Raw genomic sequence first — 22,041 nt, forward strand, 5'->3', positions numbered from 1 at the left:
CAGAGCTCCCTGCCTCACATTTTCCATGTGTGCTAGTGGGTTGTTGTCAGTGTGCACCAATACTTCAGAGCCGGACAAGTACTCTGCAAATTTCTCCGTCATAGCCCACACCAACGCCAGCAGCTCCAACTTAAAGGAGCAGTAGTTGTCCAGATTGCATTCAGAATCGTGAAGGGACCGGTTCATGTAAGTGATCACCCTCTCGCTTCCATCCTGCATCTGCGGCAACACAAATCCCAGCAGACTTCCGTCGGTGTGGAGAATGAACGGTTGCGAGAAATCTGCATAAGCCAAGACAGGAGCCTCTGTGAGTGCTCTCTTGAGATCCTGAAAGGCCTCTTCCTGGGACTTCTTCCAGCAGATCTTACAGTTCATGGCACCCGAAAGTACCTTTTTCAACAGCTCCAGTAAAGGCTTTGCCCGTCGAGCGAAGTTCTTCACAAAGCGCCTGTAATATCCAGTCAGTCCCAGGAATGCCCGGACATCCTTCACAGTCTCTGGAGTGGGCCAGTCTTGAATCACGGCGACCTTTTCTCTGGAGGGCTCCACTCCTTCAGCGGAAACGACATGGCCCAAGTATTCAATCTGCTTGTGAAACGGCATTTTTGGGGCTTCACTTTTAGTCCGTGTCTGTGAAGGCGGGCCAATACTTGTTCTAAACGCTTCAGGTGTTTCTCATATGAAGCCACATAGACTATTATGTCATCCAGGTAGATGAGCGTGGATTCAAAATTCAAATCTCCCAGGCACCTCTCCATGATACGTTGAAAAGTTCCGGGAGCGTTGGCTAAGCCGAATGGCATTCGATTGAACTCGTACAAGCCCATGGGAAGAATAAAGGCAGTCTTTGCTCGATCTTGTTCAGACATTGGTACTTGCCAGTAGCCGCTGGCAAGGTCTAATGTAGAGAAGAACCTGGCTTTTAACAGAGCGGAAAGGGACTCTTCGATCCGGGGTAATGGGATGAGTCTCTCAACTTTCACACTAACACAATTGGGGCAGCCCACGGACTCCGGCTCTCCCTAGTCATGCCGGCCTGCAACATCTGGTTCAATATGCTCTTTACTTCCTGATATAACTGTGGGGGAATTTGTCGGTAACGCTCTCTTATGGGCGCGGTGCTCCCAGTTGGTATTTTGTGTGTAATGGCTGTGGTGCAGGAAAAATCATCTTCATATTGGGCAAAAACATCTTTATACCTCCCCAACAGAGCTTCTACCTGTTGCACCTCTATGTGTGTGAGTTCGGTCAACTCAGCCCGTATTCGTTCCAGTATGGGTCGGCACTCTTTCATGTAATGAGGTTCTGGTACTGAAATAGAGTTTACTGACACAGTCCAGGGGTCCCCAGGTTGTAATTCCAGTTGTACTGTTTGGGGGGTATTATTTCTGCAGGTGGATTCATTACTCGGGCCACTACACTTCTGGGAACAATAGTAATGTCCTGGTCTCCTAAATTAATGCACCATACAGGAATAGTCCCTTCTCGTACAGTGGCTAATGTATGCACCACTAGGAGTCCCGTAGGTAGTTGTTCTGAAGAAGGTTCAATTTGGACCTCAACCCTCTCCAAGGGGACACAAGCATGGATGGGCAGAGAGAGTACTGTTTGTCCTGGTGGAACAACAAGTTTAGTAGAAGCAGGGATGATCACTTTTCCAACACTCCTCCCTCACAGCTAGACTCTTGTACTTGTGCCACTCGTGCTAGTTGTTGAAAAACTCTTCTTTGAGGAATATGTGTGTTCCACTGTTTTAGAATCTCGTTAGAGGGCTCCCCGATGAGAAGGCTTCTGAACTCCTTCAACACATTCATCCCCAAGGTGAAAGTGGGTCCGTTACTCACTTCTCCCTGGGTGAGTATCACGCCTTTCCGACCCAGGTCTTTCCCACAGATAGAAACTTGCATCCATACCACCCCTGCGACTGGGATGGGCAGCTGGTTAGCCGCCATTAACTTTATCACAGAGCCCCATTCAGGCCGTTTTGCTTCGGGAAAATGTTGCCGGAAGTAAGCCTCTGGCATTATCGTCACCTGCGAACCCGTGTCCAACAGGCATCGCACTGCACATCCGTCCATCTCTGCCCATATCAGGGGGCATGTTGACTCTAAACTTGCGGGACTTCCACTACTCTTCCTCACCTGTTCTGGCTCCGGCTCGGAGCCCTCTAGTTTAACAGGCGGCGAGATGCCACTCATCCTCGGCGTGTGCACTCCCGCACGATGTGTCCACTCTCTCTGCAGTTGACACAAGTAATGAGCCTCGGCTGACGAAGCATTCTGGAGTCACGGTGAAGTTCCAGGCCGTCCCTGCCCTCTGCTGGATTACTAGTAGCCTCCGTTTTCTTCTTTATGTCGGCCAGTTCCTAATTCACACTCACAAGTTCTCTCCTGAGTACTTCCACCCAATGGGGTTCAGCAATGGCATTTACAGACACCCCCACGCTCTGGACCTTCCCCACTGGGACTGTCGCCCCCTGCTCCTGTTCATATATGCGTGCCTCGCTCCCTTCCTCAGGGAAAGTCATTCGAGGGTTTATTCGCACACGCTCTCGCAGGGCTTGTTTTGTCAGCACGTCTTGTAAACCAGTCACTAAGAGGTCTCGTTACATTATGTCTGTGGGACCTACCCCCATACCATCCATTCTAGCGATCACAGTGTGTAATTCCTGCAATGCATTCATATATTGGGTTACGGTCTCCCCCTCCCTTTGCATTCTGCTAAAGAGACGTGTCCTCAGTTCCCCTACGCCTGTGGGGTCTCCATGAGTCTCCTCCAAGAGCCACAACACCTTATTAAAAGTATCTCGGTCTCTGGGGGTCTGCAACATCACTGAATCCCTGGCTTCCCTGTTATGATCTGGTGATTAGGGAGCGACATGCGTCTAGCTCTGAGCAGGTGGCACTATACTGACCGCAGTCCCTAAGCTCAACACAACACTAGAAGTAGCCGTGGAATGCTCCTAACTCGGCCTAGGCATCTCGTCACAGCCTAAGAGCTAACTACCCCTAAAGATAGAAGCAGGAAAACTATCTTGCCTCAGAGAAAAATCCCCAAAGGATAGATTAGCCCCCCACAAATAATGACTGTGAGAGGAGAAGGAAATGACATACGTAGTATGAAACAAGATTTAGCACAGGAGGCCACTTCTAGCTAAATAGAAATAGTACAGAACAGAACGCTGTGCGGTCAGTAAAAAACACTAGAAAAAGTCCACCGCAGAGAAATGCAAAAATCTCCACACCTGACTAAAGGTGTGGAGGGCAAACTCTGCTGCCCAGAGCTTCCAGCTTAACTGAATAGATCCATACTGAAAAGCTGGACAAATGAACAAAAACAAAGAAAGTGCTGAACAACAAGTCCACAACAAGAGAACCGCAAAAAGACAAGCAAGGACTTAGCTTTGATGAACTGGTCAGAGTGTCAGGAAAGACCTAAGAGCAATGACTCCAGGCAGGAACAATTGACAACTGGCATTGAATGAGGGATAAGGCCAGACTAATATAGCCGAGCCAGAAAGACGATCAGTGAAAACAGCTGCTGAAGCTAAATCCAAGAAGCAGCCATACCACTCAAAACCACAGGAGGGAGCCAAAGAGCAGAACTCACCAAAATGCTACTTACAACCACCGGAGGGAGCCCAAGAGCGGAATTCACAACACTTCCCCGTCCAGTGCCATGATAGCCACCTCAGCCTCCAGAGCACGGGTCATGGGGTGCATTCTCATCATGCCACTAATGCGTTCAGTCCAGCTCCATACCATAGTGTTGCTCCCCACCCAATGAAATGCTGGTCCTGGGGTAACCCCCCCCCCCTTCCCCCCGCTGCTTGATCTACTGACTGTGTGCTATTAGACTGCATCCTGCTGACTACGCCAAGTGTAGGATGCTAGCAGGTGCGTAGGATGCAGTGACACACAAGAGGCAGAGCCAGGGTTAACTGGTTCTTTTTCTATAAAACAGTAGTGGGACAAGCAGGGGAGGAATAGTAGTAAATAGGTTACAACAGCTTAACTTATCAGTCTCTGGGCCTTGGTGGAAGGTGGCTGGAAGATCCTTTGGTGGCGCCGCAGGCGGCGCGAGATGTCTCCGATCCGGTCCTGCAGAAAGGCGATTCACTGTCTCCTCACCGTGGTGAATCCTCCGAGTCCTTCGGCACATGGTCTCCTGGTACAGACACAAGATGTAGGGGTGTATGTCCGCAGCACAGCGGACGAAGCAAACAGTTCAGCAGGCAAGGCCACAGAAGACGTACACAGTCCAGCGGTCACAGGCGGTCTGGTTCTCAAGGGACACCGCAGGGATATGGCTGAGCGGCGCCTCCGCGGTGATCAGCGGAACAATGCTATGCAGTCCGTACTGGTCACTCTACAGTGCGGAGGTCTCTCTGGTCTGTGTGTCGTCAGTCATCAGGACGGATTTGCTAACCATGTATGGCAGCATTGATAGAGGATGTGGGTAAGTCTAGAGGGAGTCAACCGTCTCAGCGCTCACACGTTCGTTCCCCACAAAAGCCCCGTCTTCCCGTGCACACAGTTATTTATCTCGGACCCACCCCCACCAGTCAGGAGTCCTGGCCTACTCCAGTCAGAAATCTCCCCCCCCCCCCCCGCCCCACCGTAACAATGATGACAGTCCCGACAGTTCCAGCCCAGACACCCAGGAGGGACCGTTAGGCTGGTCCACCTCCTTACATACACATTAGTGATGAGCAAATATACTCGTTACTTGAGATTTCTCGAGCACGCTCGGGTGACCTCTGAGTATTTTTTAGTGCTCGGAGATTTAGTTTTTATCGCCGCAGCTGAATGATATACATCTGTTAGCCAGCTTGATTACATGTGGGGATTCCCTAGCAACCAGGCAACCCCCACATGTACTTATGCTGGCTAACAGATGTAAATCATTCAGCTCCGGCGATGAAAACTAAATCTCCGAGCACTAAAAAATACTCAGAGGTCACCCTAGCGTGCTCGGGAAATCTCGAGTAACGAGTATATTCGCTCATCACTAATACACATTCATATGAAAAGTGGCCACGGAGCGCTCATAATGGGTGATTCGTTGGGTTGATCTCAGGTGAATGCTTTCTTATTATACACTAGATGGTGGCCCGATTCTAACGCATCGGGTATTTTGGAATATGCATGTCCACATGGTATATATTGCCCAGCCATGTAGTATATTGCCCAGCGACGTAGTATATTGGTATATTGCCCAGCGACGTAGTATACAGCACAGAGCCACGTAGTATATTGCCCAGTCACGTAGTATATTGCCCAGCGACGTAGTATACAGCACAGAGCCACATAGTATATTGCACAGCCACGTAGTATATTGCCCAGTCACGTACTATATTGCCCAGCCACACAGTATATTGCCCAGCTACGTAGTATATTGCCCAGCCACGTAGTATATTGCACAGCCCACGTAGTATATTGCCCAGTCACGTAGTATATTGCACAGCCCACGTAGTATATTGCAGTCACGTAGTATATTGCCCAGCGACGTAGTATATTGCCCAGCGACGTAGTATACAGCACAGAGCCACATAGTATATTGCCCAGTCACGTACTATATTGCCCAGCTATGTAGTATATTGCCCAGTCACGTAGTATATTGCCCAGCCACGTAGTATATTGCACAGCCCACGTAGTATATTGCACAGCCCACGTAGTATATTGCACAGCCCACGTAGTATATTGCCCAGTCACGTACTATATTGCCCAGCCACGTAGTATACAGCACAGAGCATATTGCCCAGCCACGTAGTATATTGTCCAGTTATGTAGTATATTGCCCAGTTACGTAGTATATTGCCCAGTGACGTACAACACAGAGCTACGTAGTATATTGCCCAGTGACGTAGTATACAGCACAGAGCCACGTAGTATATTGCCCAGTCACGTAGTAGACAGCACAGAGCCACGTAGTATATTGCCCAGCTACGTATGTCACAGGTTAAAAAATAAAAAATAAACATACTCACCTTCCGATCCGAGGGCCCCTTGTAGTTCTGTCGCCTGTTCGCCAGCTTCCGGTCCCAGGGTGTGATGACGTCGCGGTCACATGACCGTGATGTCATGGCAGGTCCTTCTCGCGCAGGCGCGCAGAACCTGTGATGACGTCGCGGTCACATGACCGTGACGTCATGGAAGGTCCTTGTCGCATACTATCTTTAGCACCGGTGGAGCGGGAAAGGCGCCAGAGGGTTAGTATATGATGATTTTTTATTATTTTTTCTATTATTTTTAAAGGGAACCTGTCACCCCCGTTTTTTCAAGAAGAGCTAAAAATAGCGTTAAATAGGGGCAGAGCTGTGCTTTACATTAGTGTATTTTTGAGCCTTTATTCCCCACCTATGCTGCCGAAATACCTTTGTAAAGTCGCCGTTTTTGGCTGTCACTCACGCTGGTCAGGTCATATGGGCGTGGTGACAGCGCTGTTTCTCCCCCAGATCTCCGTTGGTGGCGTAGTGGTGTGCGCATGTCCAAGTGGCGAATCCACTGCGCAGCTTGAAGGAAAATAGCGCGATCTGCGCTATTCAGCCGTTTATCGGTGGGCGCGGCCATCTTTGTGAGGCCGCGCGTGCGCAGATGGTTCTTCTCGGCTTCCCGGGGCTTCAGGAAAATGGCCGCGGGATGCTGCGCATGTGCAGATGGCGATCTCGGCGGCCATTTTCCTGAAGCCCCGGGAAGCCGAGAAGAACCATCTGCGCACGCGCGGCCTCACAAAGATGGCCGCGCCCACCGATAAACGGCTGAATAGCGCAGATTGCGCTATTTTCCATCAAGCTGCGCAGTGGATTCGCCACTTGGACATGCGCACACCACTACGCCACCAACGGAGATCTGGGGGAGAAACAGCGCTGTCACCACGCCCATATGACCTGACCAGCGTGAGTGACAGCCCAAAACGGCGACTTTACAAAGGTATTTCGGCAGCATAGGTGGGGAATAAAGGCTCAAAAATACACTAATGTAAAGCACAGCTCTGCCCCTATTTAACGCTATTTTTAGCTCTTCTTGAAAAAACGGGGTGACAGGTTCCCTTTAACATTAGATCTTTTTACTATTGACGCTGCATAGGCAGCATCAATAGTAAAAACTTGGTCACACAGGGTTAATAGTGGCAGTAACGGAGTGAGTTACCCGCGGCATAACGCAGTCCGTTACCGCTGGCATTAACCCTGTGTGAGCGGTGACTGCGGGAGTATGGAGCAGGCGCCGGGCGCTGACTGCAGGGTAGTAGGGAGGGACTAATCGGACTGTGGCCGTCGCTGATTGGTCGCGGCAGCCATGACAGGCAGCTGGTGAGACCAATCAGTGACTTGGATTACATGACAGATAGAGGCCGTGACCAATGAATATCTGTGACAGACAGAAGGACAGACAGACGGAAGTGACCCTTAGACAATTATATAGTAGATACAGTGTACAGGGTGTTTGTGCCCCCTAAGAAATGAAGAATCGATCACACTAGCTACACCATGGCATGATTGCAATTAGGCAGTGTCCTGGGATCATCTCACTGAGCCATGACAGGTGTGAGGGCTTGCTGAGCGTTGTAGTACTGACACTAGTGGCCATGCCCTGTAGCGACCCTCTCCCCTGGCTGCAGTGTGTATGCCTAGCTGGCTGTATCTGGGTGAAGTTCTCTGCCTATAGCTAGTACTTTACATGTCAGTACAGCAGCCAATCGCCTTCCATGTTTACAGTTTAAGGGGGTGTGACCAAGAACGCTGCCTCCTGATTGACCAAGAGTGTGGTAATCCCCGCCCCCCAGGCCAGGCACGCTCCCGGCCAATCACAGCGCAGAGTGCGTGTTTACTACAGAGGCGGCCGCTGGCGTCGGTGCTTGTTGTTGTCGGTGTGGTGTCTGTAGGTTCTGTCATGGCTGCGGACGTGGAAAGCTTGGTCGTGTTCGAGCACGATCACTACGACGAGTACGACTACTACAACCTGCGGGAGTACAGCTGTGGGGCCGGCGGGAAAGGCAGGACCAAGAGAGAGATCGGCCAGAATGGCAACCGCCATGTTCCTGCCGGCCACGAACGGAAGATTGAGGAGAAGCTGCACAATAGCGAAGTGAAGCGGCGGAGAAGCCGCAGCTCGTCCAGCTAGACGGGAGCCTCCCTCAGGTGAGTGGCGGCCGGCAGGGGGCGCCTCCAGGAATGGTGTGTAGGGGGGAGCTGCAGGCACGGTGCCACTACTAGTACTGTGGGGGCTGCTGCCCGGCCAGGTGGTCTCCAGTAGCCGTCAGACATGGGGCTGTACAGACTGAGGCGGCAGATGTACTAATGGGGCTATCCAGGACTATGGAGCACAGCAGACTCCCTGGCCTTCACACACTGCAGGAAAGCTAACCACATATCTGCCGTCACGTGTCCGCAGAATCCTCACAGTGTGCCGTGTGCGAGATGTGAGGACTCACAAGTCTGCAGCCGCATCGAGTGACTGCGAATTTGTAACCCTTACACACTGGAAACATTGGAGGCGTCCTCGGGCGGCAGACACTGGGCAAGGTTAGCGCCAGCGAGCACGAATCGCCAAGGTCACACCGCCAAAGTCATGAGGATGGGTTCTGGTGAGACTCGTCCGCACCACGACGTCCCCATAGGGGCGCAGCACTCGTCATTCACCGCCCGGCCTCCTCGGATCTGACACCTGAGCATACAGCGCTACATCACGGCGGCGGAGTGCACGGACCAGCATGGGATCTGACTGCGACACTGACAAGCGCTATAAAGGCCCGTCACACATGACATTGTTGCCATAGACTTTTATGTTGGTCCTTTACATGCAATGTCTCAGATTAGAATGTAGAGAAAGTCCAGATTCAAGGATCCTCTAACATAACTCGACCAACGCATTGGATTCCTAGGTCTAGATCCCAAGCTGTATTCCTTAGGGTGACGTGCCTGCCGCAGTGTATACGTTGGCACCCAGTCGCTGGTAAGAGGTGCGGGTGCTGCTATATACAGTGCACCCATCACTGTAATGTTTGCTTCCACTGCCTCACATTATTCATATGGAACTGTGGCTGTAATATGTATATAGGGTAACCTAGCCAGCTGGCCGATCCTCTTGAGGCGGTGTGCGCACATTGCTGTGTTGGTGCGTTTTTTTGCTTCAATTTGTGACGACCTGATGCCAGCAAAGTGAATGAAAACCTGAAGTGTCATGCACACGTTGAGTTTTTTTTCTTTTGTTAGTATTTTGACCTGCAGATTTGGTGCAAAAAATAACCTTAAGGGTATGTTCACACGTTCAGGATTTCCATCCTTTTTTTTTCAGGACAGTTTTTTTTAAAAAACTGCAGCTCTTGGCAGAAAACGCAGGTCCTTTTTTTGGTCCTTTTTTTGTCCTTTTTTGATGCGTTTTTTGATGCGTTTTTTTATCCTTTTTTTATGCAGTTTTCTATGCAGAGACTGTGTGTTTCCTAGGAAGCTTTTTAGGGCTAAAATGGCTGAAAATACCCTAACCCTACCCCTAACCCTACCCCTAACCCTACCCCTAACCCTACCCCTAACCCTACCCCTACCCCTATTCTAACCTTAGTGAAAAAAAAAAAAAAAAATTCTTAATTTTTTTTATTGTCCCTACCAATGGGGGTGACAAAGTGGGGGGGGTGTCATTTACTATTTTTTTATTTTGATCACTGAGATAGGTTATATCTCAGTGATCAAAATGCACTTTGGAGCGAATCTGCCGGCCGGCAGATTCGGCGGGCGCACTGCGCATGCGCCCGCCATTTTGCAAGATGGCGGCGCCCAGGGAGAAGACGGCCGGACGGACACCGGGACGCCGGGTAAGTATAAGGGGGGGAGATTAGGGCACGGGGGGGGGCATCGGAGCACTGGGGGGGGGCATCGGAGCACGGGGGGGGGCATCGGAGCACGGGGGAAGGGATCGGAGCACGGGGGGGCAGCCACACTCCGCCCACGCACTTCCGCCCGCTCCCCCGCACTTCCTGCTGCAGCGGTTCTGCACATCAAATCGCAGTAAAACCCGCAGATATATTTTTGATCTGCGGGTTTTACTGCGATTTTGACCTCACAATGGAGGTCTATGGGTGCAGAACCGCTGCGGTTCAGGAAAAAGAAGTGACATGCTCCTTCTTTTTTGCCGCAGCTATTCTGCGCGGCTTTTTAAACGAAATTCCGGATCATGTGCACAGCAGTGACTGTTTTCCATAGGGTTACATTGTTATGTACCCTGCATGGAAAACAGCTGCGGAACCGCAGCGGCAAAACCGCTGCGGTTCCGCAGTAAAAAACGCACTGTGTGAACATGGCCTAAGCATGTCAATTCTCTGACCTCGCTCAAATCAATCCAAACCGCAGGCAAACAACTCCCATTTTTGCAGCTGCATTTTTCCTGCCAATAAATGTTGTAGGAATGTTACTCCATGTGTGCACATAGCCTCAGAGTTACTGGGGAACCTGTCTTCTTCATTGCACAAGCTGTGATGTTGTGGCAAGTAACATGTCCTCCTTCCATATCTGTCCTTTAGGTATCGGACTCTGACTTCTGTTTCTGACGTGTTTTGCGGTTTTGTGAATTAAGAGACGCAGCCCTGCCTCATAGAAGATGGCACCGCCGGGTGATAGCTGTGCCACCTGCCCGGATCTGTAGGACGTGAGGAAATGATCTGCGCTTACGGCTCGATGTGGAAATGTCTGTTGTGCCTGACATCGCCCGTGCAATAATGACTTTAGTGCTGCAAATTATACTGTACCATAATGGTGGTGCTTTTAGAAGCCGAAAGGTGGTTGTATAAAACAGTGTTTTTTATATTTCTGCTTGGCGTAAAAATAAAGCATTTTACATTGTCAAAGTTCTGTGTCTGTTCATACAAGAATCCGGCACGAAGTGTTACCCATACTTCTACCGGACAGGCTCTGCACTCCAACATGGGTGTCAAGCATTGAGCAATCCATTCTTCTGGCCTCCATAAATATAGAATGAAAATAAGTTTTTAGTTTCATTTTTAAACTATAATTTGAAGAATATAAAATAAATTGGATTATATAAGGTAATGGCATTAGGATTAAATGCATATAAAGTTTGTGGCCACGGGAGCTTTCGTTCAGAATGTATAGGACTGCCAATGGCTACAGTCTAGATCAGTGGTCCGCAACCTTTCTGACCTTGAGAGCCACATTCAGCTTTGAGAGAGGGTCGCAACTCGCGAGACACTTTTAGGTCTAAAGGTACCTTCACACTGAGCAACTTTAGAACAAGAACGACAGCGATCCGTGACGTTGCAGCATCCTGGATAGCGATCTTGTTGAGTTTGACACGTAGCAGCGATCAGGATCTCGCTGTGATATCGCTGGTCGGAGCTAGAAGTCCAGAACTTTATTTGGTCGTCAGGTCGGCGTGATTCGTCATGTTTGACAGCAAAAGCAACGATGCCTGAAATGGTTTTTCATGGAGCTAACAACCAGCGAGAACGATAAGTACGTCACTGGATCGCTCCTGCATTGTTCTGCTGTTGCAGTGTTTGACATCTCTATAGCGACCTAAACAGCGACGCTGCAGCGATCGGCTCGTTGTCTATATCGCTGCAGCGTCGCTTAGTGTAACGGTACCTTAAGTTGCGAGCCACATCCAGCTCCCACCCATCTCGCCGTAGCAACACACAGAGCCCCCATTGCTGGTATGATGACAGCCTAAGATTTTCCACAGAAATCACACCAAGGCAGTATACCAAGATCCAGAGGTTCCCACAATACCTCCATTCAGTATTCTCGCATCAATCGCTCCCACACCATCATCCAGCTCCAAGCACCTACTCTGACTGCATCAACCGGTCTCCAGCTAACCATGCTTAACCCAAGGTCACCTCGCCCTGTTTGCCGTGGCTCCAGCGATGAGCCCGCAACTTTTCCTGCACATGTCAGCTGATTTAATCAGCTGACGTGACCCTAACAGCCGTGGGTGGAATCGCAATCCACCTGCAGCTTTTAACAAGTTAAATGCCACTGGCAATCTGACAATAGCATTTGCTATGATCGCAACGGAAACGTCACAAACCCCACCCATCAGCGCCTGTGTCACATGACTGCAAGTCGCCGATGGGTTGGCATTGCTGAATGGCTATGAGCTGCAGCCCCAACTATTGAAGCAAGTAAGGCTACGTTCACATTTGCGTTGTGCGCCGCTGCGTCGGCAACGCAAATAAAAACGCGTTTTGCGACGCATGCGTCCTTTTTTGCCGAAATTTGGACGCAAGAAAAATGCAACTTGTTGCGTTTTCTGCGCCCGACGCTTGCGGCATTAAAAAAACGCATGCGTCCCCCATGTTAAATATAGGGGCACATGACGCATGCGTCGCCCGACGCAAACACGCAAAACGCTAATGTGAACGTAGCCTAAAAAGGTTAAACTAATTTTTTTTTTTTTTAATACAAATGTTTAACTCAACCTTCTTTTGCCCCATTCAAAATAGAACAAATTAAAAAAAAAAATACACGTATTTTGTATCGCAGTGTTCAGAAACGCCCGATCTATCAATCTATAAAAAGAATTCAATCTGTAAACGGCATGATGAGGAGAAAAAATTAACCCCTTTCTGACATATGACGTACTATCCTGTCGAGGTGGGGTGGGCCCGTATGACCACCGACGGGATAGTACGTCATAGCGATCGGCCGCGTGTCAGCTGACTATCGCAGCTGACATCCGGCATTATGTGCCAGGAGCGGTCATGGACCGCCCCCGGCACATTAACCCCCGCCACACTGCGATCAAACATGATCGCGGTGTGCCTGCGGTATAGGGAAGCATCGCGCAGGTTGGGGGCTCTCTGCGGGCTTCCCTGAGATCCACACAGCAACGCGATATGATCGCGTTGCTGCGAGGGTCTCTTACCACCTCTTCCTCCTTGCAGGCCCGGATCCAAGATGGCCGCGGCATCCGAGTCCTGCAGGGAGGTGGCTTCACTGAGACTGCTCAGAGCAGGCGCCGGGAAGCCAGGAGAAATGCACGTCAGATCGCTGATCTGATACAGTGCACAGCAAAGTGTCAGATCAGCGATCTTACACTATAACATGATGCCCACCCCCCTGTAGGGCAATGTTATAGTGTAAAAAAAAAATTCACGTGTAAAAAAAAAAAAATAATAATTTTTTTTTTTATTCCAAAAAAAAAAATTCTTCCTATAAATACATTTCTTTATCTAAATAAAAAAACAATAAAAGTACACATTTAGTATCGCCGCGTCTGTAACAACCCCACCTATAAAACTATATCACTAGTTAACCCCTTCAGTGAACACCGTAAAAAAAAGAGGCAAAAAACAACACTTTATTCTCATACCGCCAAACAAAAAGTGGAATAACACGCGATCAAAAAGGCTGATATAAATAACTATGGTACCGCTGGAAACAGCATCTTGTCCTACAAAAAAAAAGCCGCCATACAGCATCATCAGCGAAAAAATAAAAAAGTTATAGTCCTCAGAATAAAGCGATGCATAAATAATTATTTTTTTCTATAAAATAGTTTTTATCGTATAAAAGCGCCAAAACATAAAAAAATGATATAAATGAGGTATCGCTGTAAACGTACTGACCCGAAGAATAAAACTGCTTTATCAATTTTACCAAAAGCGGAACAGTATAAACGCCTCCCCCAAAAGAAATTCATGAATAGCTGGTTTTTGGTCATTCTGCCTCACAAAAATCGGAATAAAAAGCGATCAAAAAATGTCACGTGCCCGAAAATGTTACCAATAACCACGTCAACTCGTCCCGCAAAAAACAAGACCTCACATGACTCTGTGGACCAAAATATGGAAAAATTATAGCTCTCAGAATGTGGTAACACAAAAAATATTTTTTGCAATAAAAAGCGTCTTTCAGTGTGTGACTGCTGCCAATCATAAAAATCAGCTAAAAAACCCGTTCGGGTTAGGGCTAGGGTTAAGGCCACAGTTAGGGTTGGGGCTAAGGTTAGGGTTGGGGCTAAGGTTAGGGTTAGGATTACATTTACGGTTGGGATTAGGGCTAGGGGTGTGTTTGGATTAGGGTTTCAGTTATAATTGGGGGTTTCCACTGTTTAGGCACATCAGGGGCTCTCCAAACGCGACATGGCGTCCGATCTCAATTCCAGCCAATTCTGCGTTGAAAAAGTAAAACAGTGCTTCTTCCCTTCCAAGCTCTCCCGTGTGCCCAAACGGGTTTACCCCAACATATGGGTTATCAGCGTACTCAGGACAAATTGGACAACTTTTAGGGTCAAATTTCAACTATTACCCTTGGAAAAATACAAAACTGGGGGCTAAAAAATAATTTTTGTGGGAAAATTTTTATTTTTTTATTTTTACGGCTCTGCATTATAAACTTCTGTGTAGCCCTAGGTGGGTCAAAGTGCTGACCACACATCTAGATAAGTTCCTTAGGGGGTCTACTTTCCAAAATGGTGTCACTTGTGGGGGGTTTCAATGTTTAGGCACATCAGTGGCTCTCCAAACGCAACATGGCGTCCCATCTCAATTCCTGTCAATTCTGCATTGAAAAGTCAAACGGCGCTCCTTCCCTTCCGAGCTCTCCCAAGCGCCCAAACAGTGGTTTACCCCCACATATGGGGTATCAGCATACTCGGGACAAATTATACCACAACTTTTGGGGTCCAATTTCTTCTCTTACCCTTGGGGAAAATAAAACAAATTAAAGCTGAAGTAAATTTTTTGTGAAAAAAGTTAAATGTTCATTTTTATTTAAACATTCCAAAAATTCCTGTGAAACACCTGAAGGGTTAATAAACTTTTTGAATGTGGTTTTGAGCACCTTGAGGGGTGCAGTTTTTAGAATGGCGTCACACTTGGTTATTTTCTATCATATAGACCCCTCGAAATGACTTCAAATGACATGTGGTCCCAAAAAAAAAAAAAAATGGTGTTGTAAAAATGAGAAATTGCTGGTCAACTTTTAACCCTTAACTCCCTAACAAAAAAATTTTGGTTACAAAATTGTGCTGATGTAAAGTAGACATGTGGGAAATGTTACTTATTAAGTATTTTGTGTGACATGTCTCTGTGATTTAATTGCATAAAAATTCTAAGTTGGAAAATTGCAAAATTTTCGCCAAATTTCCATTTTTTTTCACAAATAAACGCAGGTAATATCAAATAAATTTTACCACTATCATGAAGTACAATATGTCACGAGAAACCAGTCAGAATCGCCAAGATCCGTTGAAGCGTTCCAGAGTTATAACCTCATAAAGGGACAGTGGTCAGAATTGTAAAAAATGGCCTGGTCATTAACGTGCAAACCACCCTTGGGGGTAAAGGGGTTAAAACACCAGAATTACATTTTTTTGTTTTGGTCTCCACAACATTACATTAAATTGCAATAACAGGCGATCAAACTATCGTATCTACACCAAAATGGTATCAATAAAAACGTCAGTTCAGCACGCAAAAGATAAGCCATCACCTAGCCCCAGATCCCGAAAAATAAAGACGCAGCGGGTCTCAAACTGGCAACTTTTTTTTTTTTTTTTTTTTTACAAACTTTGGATTTTTTTCACCACTTAAATAAAAAAACAACTTATCTGTTTGGTATCTACAAACTCGGAATGATGAGAATTATAATAGCAGGTCAGCTTCAGCATTTAGTGAACATGGTGAAACAATTGTGGAATTGCACTTTTTTTGCAATTTCACCACACTTTGAATTTTGAATTTTTTCTAATTTTCCAATACTGGGAAGTAGGGTTGAGCGAAACGGGTCGGCCATTTTCAGAAGTCGCCGACTTTTGGCAAAGTCGGGTTTCATGAAACCCGACCCGACCCCTGTGTGGGGTCGGCCATGAAGTCGGCGATCTTTTGAATCTGGAATTGGAATTCCGATACCCGATATGTTTAAGATATCGGGAATTTGTATCGGAATTCAGATTTAAGTGTAAAATAAAGAATAAAAATAAAAAATATTGCTATACTCACCCTCGGACGCGCCCTGGTTGTAACCGGGAGCCTTCCTTCCTAAGAATCAGTGCTTGAAGGACCTTTCGATGACGTCACGGCTTCTGATTGGTCGCGTGACGCCCATGTGACCGCTCACGCGACCAATCAGAAGCCGTGACGTCATCGAAAGGTCCTTCAAGCGCTGATTCTTAGGAAGGAAGGCTGCGGGTTATAACCAGGGCGCGTCCGAGGGTGAGTATATTCCTAATAGGTATATACTCACCCTCGGACGCGCCCTGGTTGTAACCGGGAGCCTTCCTTCCTAAGAATCAGCGCTTGAAGGGCCTTTTGATGACGTCACGGCTTCTGATTGGTCGCGTGACGCCCATGTGACCGCTCACGCGACCAATCACAATATTTTTTATTTTTATTCTTTATTTTACACATTAATATGGATCGCAGGGCCTGAAGGAGAGTTTCCTCTCCTTCAGACCCTGGGAACCATTAGAAACCCAATGCACTGCATTGGGTTTCGTGTTTCGGCCGACCCCGACTTTTCTAAAGGATCGGCCGATTTCACTCGACCCGACTTTTGAAAAAGTCGGGTTTCGTGAAATCCGACCCGATCCTATAAAAACAAAAGTCGCTCAACCCTACTGGGAAGTATACTAATATATATATATATATATATATATATATATATATAGAATAAAGGGGTGCTGAGGTAAGAGGCTGTTCACACTGCTGTCCGCTTTCTTTCTCATCCAATACTGCAGATACAGAGATGCTGAGGTAAGAGGATGATCACACTGCAGTCCACTATGTCAATTTGATCCAATACTGGAAATGGCCGATGTGTTGAGGTAAGAAACCACTCACACTGTTTTTGTGCACACTTCCTAGTCTCAAGTTTTGCATATCAGACTCTGCCATTAAAATCTATGAGCATCCGTAAACTTCGGATACTTTTGTACTTCAGAGTTCCTTCCTAGTTAAATTACTTTTTTCACTGATTGTTAGTCAATTAGTAAAAAAAAAAGTTTAGACCGTCTAATGGTCAATGGAAAAAAGGGATAACAAAAAATGATTCAACTAGCATTACACATATGGAGAAAATCTGTCCATTCTCTCAGGTCACAAGGGTGTGTGACTCTTTAAAGGGAACCTGTCACCCCCAAAATCGAAGGTGAGCTAAGCCCACCAGCATCAGGGGCTTATCTACAGCATTCTGGAATGCTGTAGTTAAGCCCTCGCTGTATCCTAAAAGATGAGAAAAAGAGGTTAGATTATACTCACTCAGGGGTGGTCTCAGTACGCTGGGCATCGCGGTCCGGGGCCTCCCATCTTCTTACGATGACGTCCTCTTCTTGTCACGCTCCGGCGCAGGCGTACTTTGTCTGCCCTGTTGAGGGCAGAGCATGGTACTGCAGTGCGCAGGTGCTGGGGCTCTCTGACCTTTTCCGGCGCCTGCGCACTGCAGTACTTTGCTCTGCCCTCAACAGGGCAGCCAAAGTATGACTGCACAGGAGCCGCAGCATGAAAACAAGAAGAGGACGTCATCGTAAGAAGATGGGGGTTGCGGTCCGGTCTGGGGCATCTCATCGGACCGGGACCGCCCCTGGGTGAGTATAATCTAACCTCTTTTTCTCATCTTTCAGGATACATCGGGGGCTTATCTACAGCATTACAGAATGCTATAGATAAGCCCCTGAGGCTGGTGGGCTTAGCTGACCTTCAATTTTGGGGGTGACAGGTTCCCTTTAACCTTTGAAAAGGGGTGTCGGAGTATACCGCAGCTGCAGGCTTATGCCAGAGTGACTGTGTTTATTGATAGTTTGTTAAACCACCACTAAAACTCATCCACTGTCCTCATCTGTTATCCAATCGTCTTCTGCAGGTTGTGACCTGGCGCATTGTTCCAGTGTTTGTTGGGCGTAAAGTGTTCAATGTAAGTCTGTGTCACACTGGGTGAGGGAGAAGCAAGGTGCACAATTACTGGGAGAATGAGGGGAAGCCCAAACACTAGGGAAGGGGGGAGTGGAGACAACAAGGCAGATCTAACAACACCCTGTCTCGCCTGACATCCCTAAATAGGTTCCGCACCCATCGCCAAACAGGAATCTAATCCCTGCCTGACCCTAGCGATAGGCAATGGATTGGGAGGGGATGTGGTGATGCTACTCAGCCCCCACTACAGCTAAAGACAGAGAGGGTGGACAAATGAGGGGATACACTTTGCTTGAGAAGACCACCACTGAGATATCACGCCAGCAGTCCTCCAAGAGTACTACCAAGAAGACACTAGCTGACTGCTGGTACTTCCAACCAGACAGAGGAATTGAGCAAACACCAGCATCTGGCTGAAGAGACCAAAGGTATTTAAACCTTCAGCAAGGGTGAGTTAATTAGCAGCAAAAGATGGAGGTAACTGTTGGCTCCTAGAGGGAGTAGGTTAACGCTTCATAACAGATGTAAAAATCAAGAAGATGGTTGTAGAGCTAATCTCAATTACCTTCTACAGCCGGATCCAGGATGACTGTCTATCACATCTGACACACCCATGACACTATGGGAGCCAGAACAAGGATATCGTAGACTTATATTGAGCGCTTGTGACCATTACCTCTGACTTCCGGTCAGTCAGAAATTGCAGTAATGAGATGGCGGATCGCAACTGGAGTAGCATCGAAAACAGCTTAAGATGGAGGCTGGCAAGTATAATACTGGGGTCAGGGACCTTACATTAGTGACCACACTTGTTGTGAATTCTGCTCTTGGGTCCCCTCCAGTGGTTGTAGGTGGGAATGCAGTTGTCTCTGACTCGCAGTCCTGGCCAGGTGTATCTGCTGATTGCAGTTCTGACTGGGATATTTAGGTGTGCAGGATTCATTAGTCTTTGCCAGTTGTCAATGTTTCTTCTGAAGTGTTGGATCTCTTTCTGGCTTCTCCTGCTCAGCTGTCAATTCAGCAAAGATAAGTGTCTGGTTTTTGTTTCTGTGGCACACATGCAGTGTGCTTATATTCTGTGCTATTCATTTGTTTTTCTCTTGTCCAGCTTAGACTGTGTCAGTGTTTTCTCAGTCTTGTTGGATTCTCTGGAGATGCAGATATACGCTCCACATCTTTAGTTAGATGGTGGAGTTTTTGTATTTTCTGCTGTGGATTTTTTTGGAAGGATTTTTAATACTGACCGCTTAGTATCCTGTCCTATCCTTTCCTATTTAGCTAGTGTGTGCCTCATTTGCTAAATCCTATTTCCTGCCTACATGTGTCTTTTCCTCTACAACTCACAGTCAATATTTGTGGGGGGCTGCTCTGAGGCAAGGTAGAAATTCCTATTTCCATCTATAGGGGTATTTAGTCCTCCGGCTGTGTCGAGGTGTCTAGGTTTTGTTAGGCATACCCCACGGCTACTTCTAGTTGCGGTGATAAGATCAGGGTTTGCGGTCAGTATAGTTACCACCTACTCCAGTGAAGGTTTTCATGCTGCTCCAAGGCCACCTGATCATAACAGACACTCCATTGCTGAAGTAAGAAAAAAGTTTGGTGTTTTATGACTGCATTGTCTGATCCCATTGTTGTGTATGTCGTTCACTTTTCCTCAATGTTGCGCTGATGCAGATAGTGGTTGCTGTAAGTCCCACGTAAAACAGTTACCGTATATACTCGAGTATAAGCCGAGAATTTCAGCCCACTTTTTGGGACTGAAAATAACCCTCTCGGCTGATACTCGAGTCATGCCCAGGGGTCGGCAGGGGAGGGGGAGCAGAGCTGTCTAATAATACCTGCTCCTGGCGCAGTCCCTGCATGTCTGTTCCCCGGTGCCAGCAGCTTCTTCCTGTAGTGAGCGGTCACATGGTTCCGCTGATTACAGTAATGAATATGGACCCAACTCCACTCCCATAGGGCAGCATATTCATTACTGTAATGAGCGGTACCATGTGACCGCTCACTACAGGAAGAAGCTGCCGGGGAACAGACATGCAGGGACCGCGCCAGGAGCAGGTGAGTATGGGGGCAGTGCGCGATATTCACCTGCTCCCCGTTCCACCGTCGGCGCCGCTGCGTCTTCCGCGTCCTCTGCAGAGACGCTCAGGTCATGATTAGTGCTCCCCACCCTCTTCCTGAACATCAGTGCGGAGGACGGGGAAGACACAGCAGTGGTCGGCGGTGGAACGGGAAAGGTGAATATAGCAAGTGCCGGTGGCCTGAGCGAAGAGAGGTGAGTATGTGACTTTTTATTTTTTTTAATCGCAGCAACAGCATATGGGGCAAATGTCTGTTTGAAGCATCTTATGGGGTCATGTGCAGCGTTATATGGGGCAAATATCTGTATGGAGCATCTTATGGGGCCATGTGCAGCATTATATGGGGCAAATATCTGTATGAAGCATCTTATGGGGCCATGTTCAGCATTATATGGGGCAAATATCTGTATGGGGCCATGTGCAGCATTATATGGGACAAATATCTGTATGGAGCATCTTATGGGGCCATGTGCAGCATTATATGGGGCAAAAATCTGTATGGAGCATCTTATGGGGCCATAATCAGCATTTGTGCAGCATTATATAGGGCATATTTTAATATGGAGCATCTTATGGAGCCCATGATAAACTGTACGGAGCATTATATGGGGCGTATTTTGTATGGAGCATTATATGGAGCCCATCATGAACTGTATGGAGCATTATATGGGGCTTCTGATTCAATATGGATATTCAAAAACACTTAACCTACTGATGTCTCAATTAATTTTACTTTTATTGGTATCTATTTTTATTTTTGAAATTTACCAGTAGCTGCTGCATTTTCCACCCTAGGCTTATACTCGAGTCATTAATTTTTCCCATTTTTTTGTGGCAAAATTAGGGGGTTGGCTTAGGCCTCTTTCACACTTCCGTCTTTCAGCTCCCGTTACAATCTGTCGATTTTTGAGAATGCAGGATCCTGCATTTTCTCATAGACATGTGACGGATGGCCACACATTTCATCCGTCGTGCACTGGATCCTGCGTAAAAAAAACGGTCCGTCGGGCACAGAAAACGTTCAGAGGAACGTTTTTTCTGCACGTCAGAAAATCGGTCAACGACGCATCCTGCACTGCCCGTCATTGGCTACAATAGTAGCCTATGGGTGCAGGATGCGTCACTAACTGTGAAAAGCAGGAATCCGGCGATGGGTCCCGTCTTTTCAAACTGAGCATGCGTGGAAGAATTTCCCGTCAGTGAAATTCTCGCTCGCTCTCTTTCTCTTTTTACTATTGATGCTGCCTAGGCAGCATCAATAGTAACAAGATATAATGTTAAAAATAAAAAAATAAAAAATCGCAATATTCTCACCTACCGGCGTCCCGTGCAGTGTGCGTCACCGATGCTCCCGGCAGCTAGCGTTCCTAGTAATACATTGCAAAATCTCCCAAGACCGCGACTTCTCGTGAGATTCCGCAATGTATTACTAGGAACGCTAGCTGCCGGGAGCATCGCTGCTCGGGACGCCCCGGTAGGTGAAAATACTGCGATTTTGTTTGTTTTTTTAACCTGGTTTGTGTTGTGTATGCATTTTCGCAGCGGATAACCACTGCAAAGACGCATACACAACAGGTGCACATAGCCTCGACGGGTCCGTCAGAAAGACGGGCCCAGTGTACACATTTTTTTACAATCTGCACAGAATCCATCTTTTCAACATTTTGACGGATCCTGCGCAGATAGTAAAAACGGAAGTGTGAAAGAAGCCTTATCAGGTACGGACTGGGGATGAAATTCAGCCCTGGCATTTGAAACCACACAGGCCCATGTTGTCCCCGTCCCCAAGCACTAGATGGGATATATCACTAATATTACCCTGGATGGAGGAAAGCAAGATTTACTACAAGACCAATATTTCTAATGATACCCGTGGCTGCTGGGGTAAGTGACGGAGTCAGTGGCCTTGTGCTTCATTACAACTGTTAACAGTATGGGTGTCCTGAAAACATCGATTCTGTTAACAATGTAGCAGACAAGGCAGCCCACAGCCAGACAGGCCCTTCTGGCATTTGCCAGAATTGCCCAATGGCCAGTCCGGCCCTGAGCCTTATACTTGGGTCGGCTTATACTCGAGTATATATGGTAATTCTTC

The 22,041-nt window shown here is 47.6% G+C and overlaps 1 protein-coding gene across 1 annotated transcript; it reads left to right on the plus strand.

Annotated features, from left to right (window-relative positions):
- The first annotated feature begins 7,805 nt into the window (after positions 1-7,805).
- On the plus strand, positions 7,806-10,839 carry NUPR2 (nuclear protein 2, transcriptional regulator). Its single transcript, XM_069757395.1, has 2 exons — positions 7,806-8,140; positions 10,516-10,839. Exon 1 carries the CDS (start codon positions 7,893-7,895, stop codon positions 8,121-8,123), a length of 231 nt encoding a protein of 76 aa, XP_069613496.1. The 5' UTR covers positions 7,806-7,892; the 3' UTR covers positions 8,124-8,140; positions 10,516-10,839.
- Positions 10,840-22,041: the final 11,202 nt, after the last annotated feature.

Source organism: Ranitomeya imitator, chromosome 3 (genome assembly GCF_032444005.1).
Source record: "Ranitomeya imitator isolate aRanImi1 chromosome 3, aRanImi1.pri, whole genome shotgun sequence".
In the NCBI taxonomy this organism is placed as follows: Eukaryota; Metazoa; Chordata; class Amphibia; order Anura; family Dendrobatidae; genus Ranitomeya; species Ranitomeya imitator.

What these genes read in the sequence shown, in the direction of transcription:
- NUPR2 (XM_069757395.1), top strand. Translation starts at nt 7,893, where the DNA reads ATGGCTGCGGACGTGGAAAGCTTGGTCGTGTTCGAGCACGATCACTAC.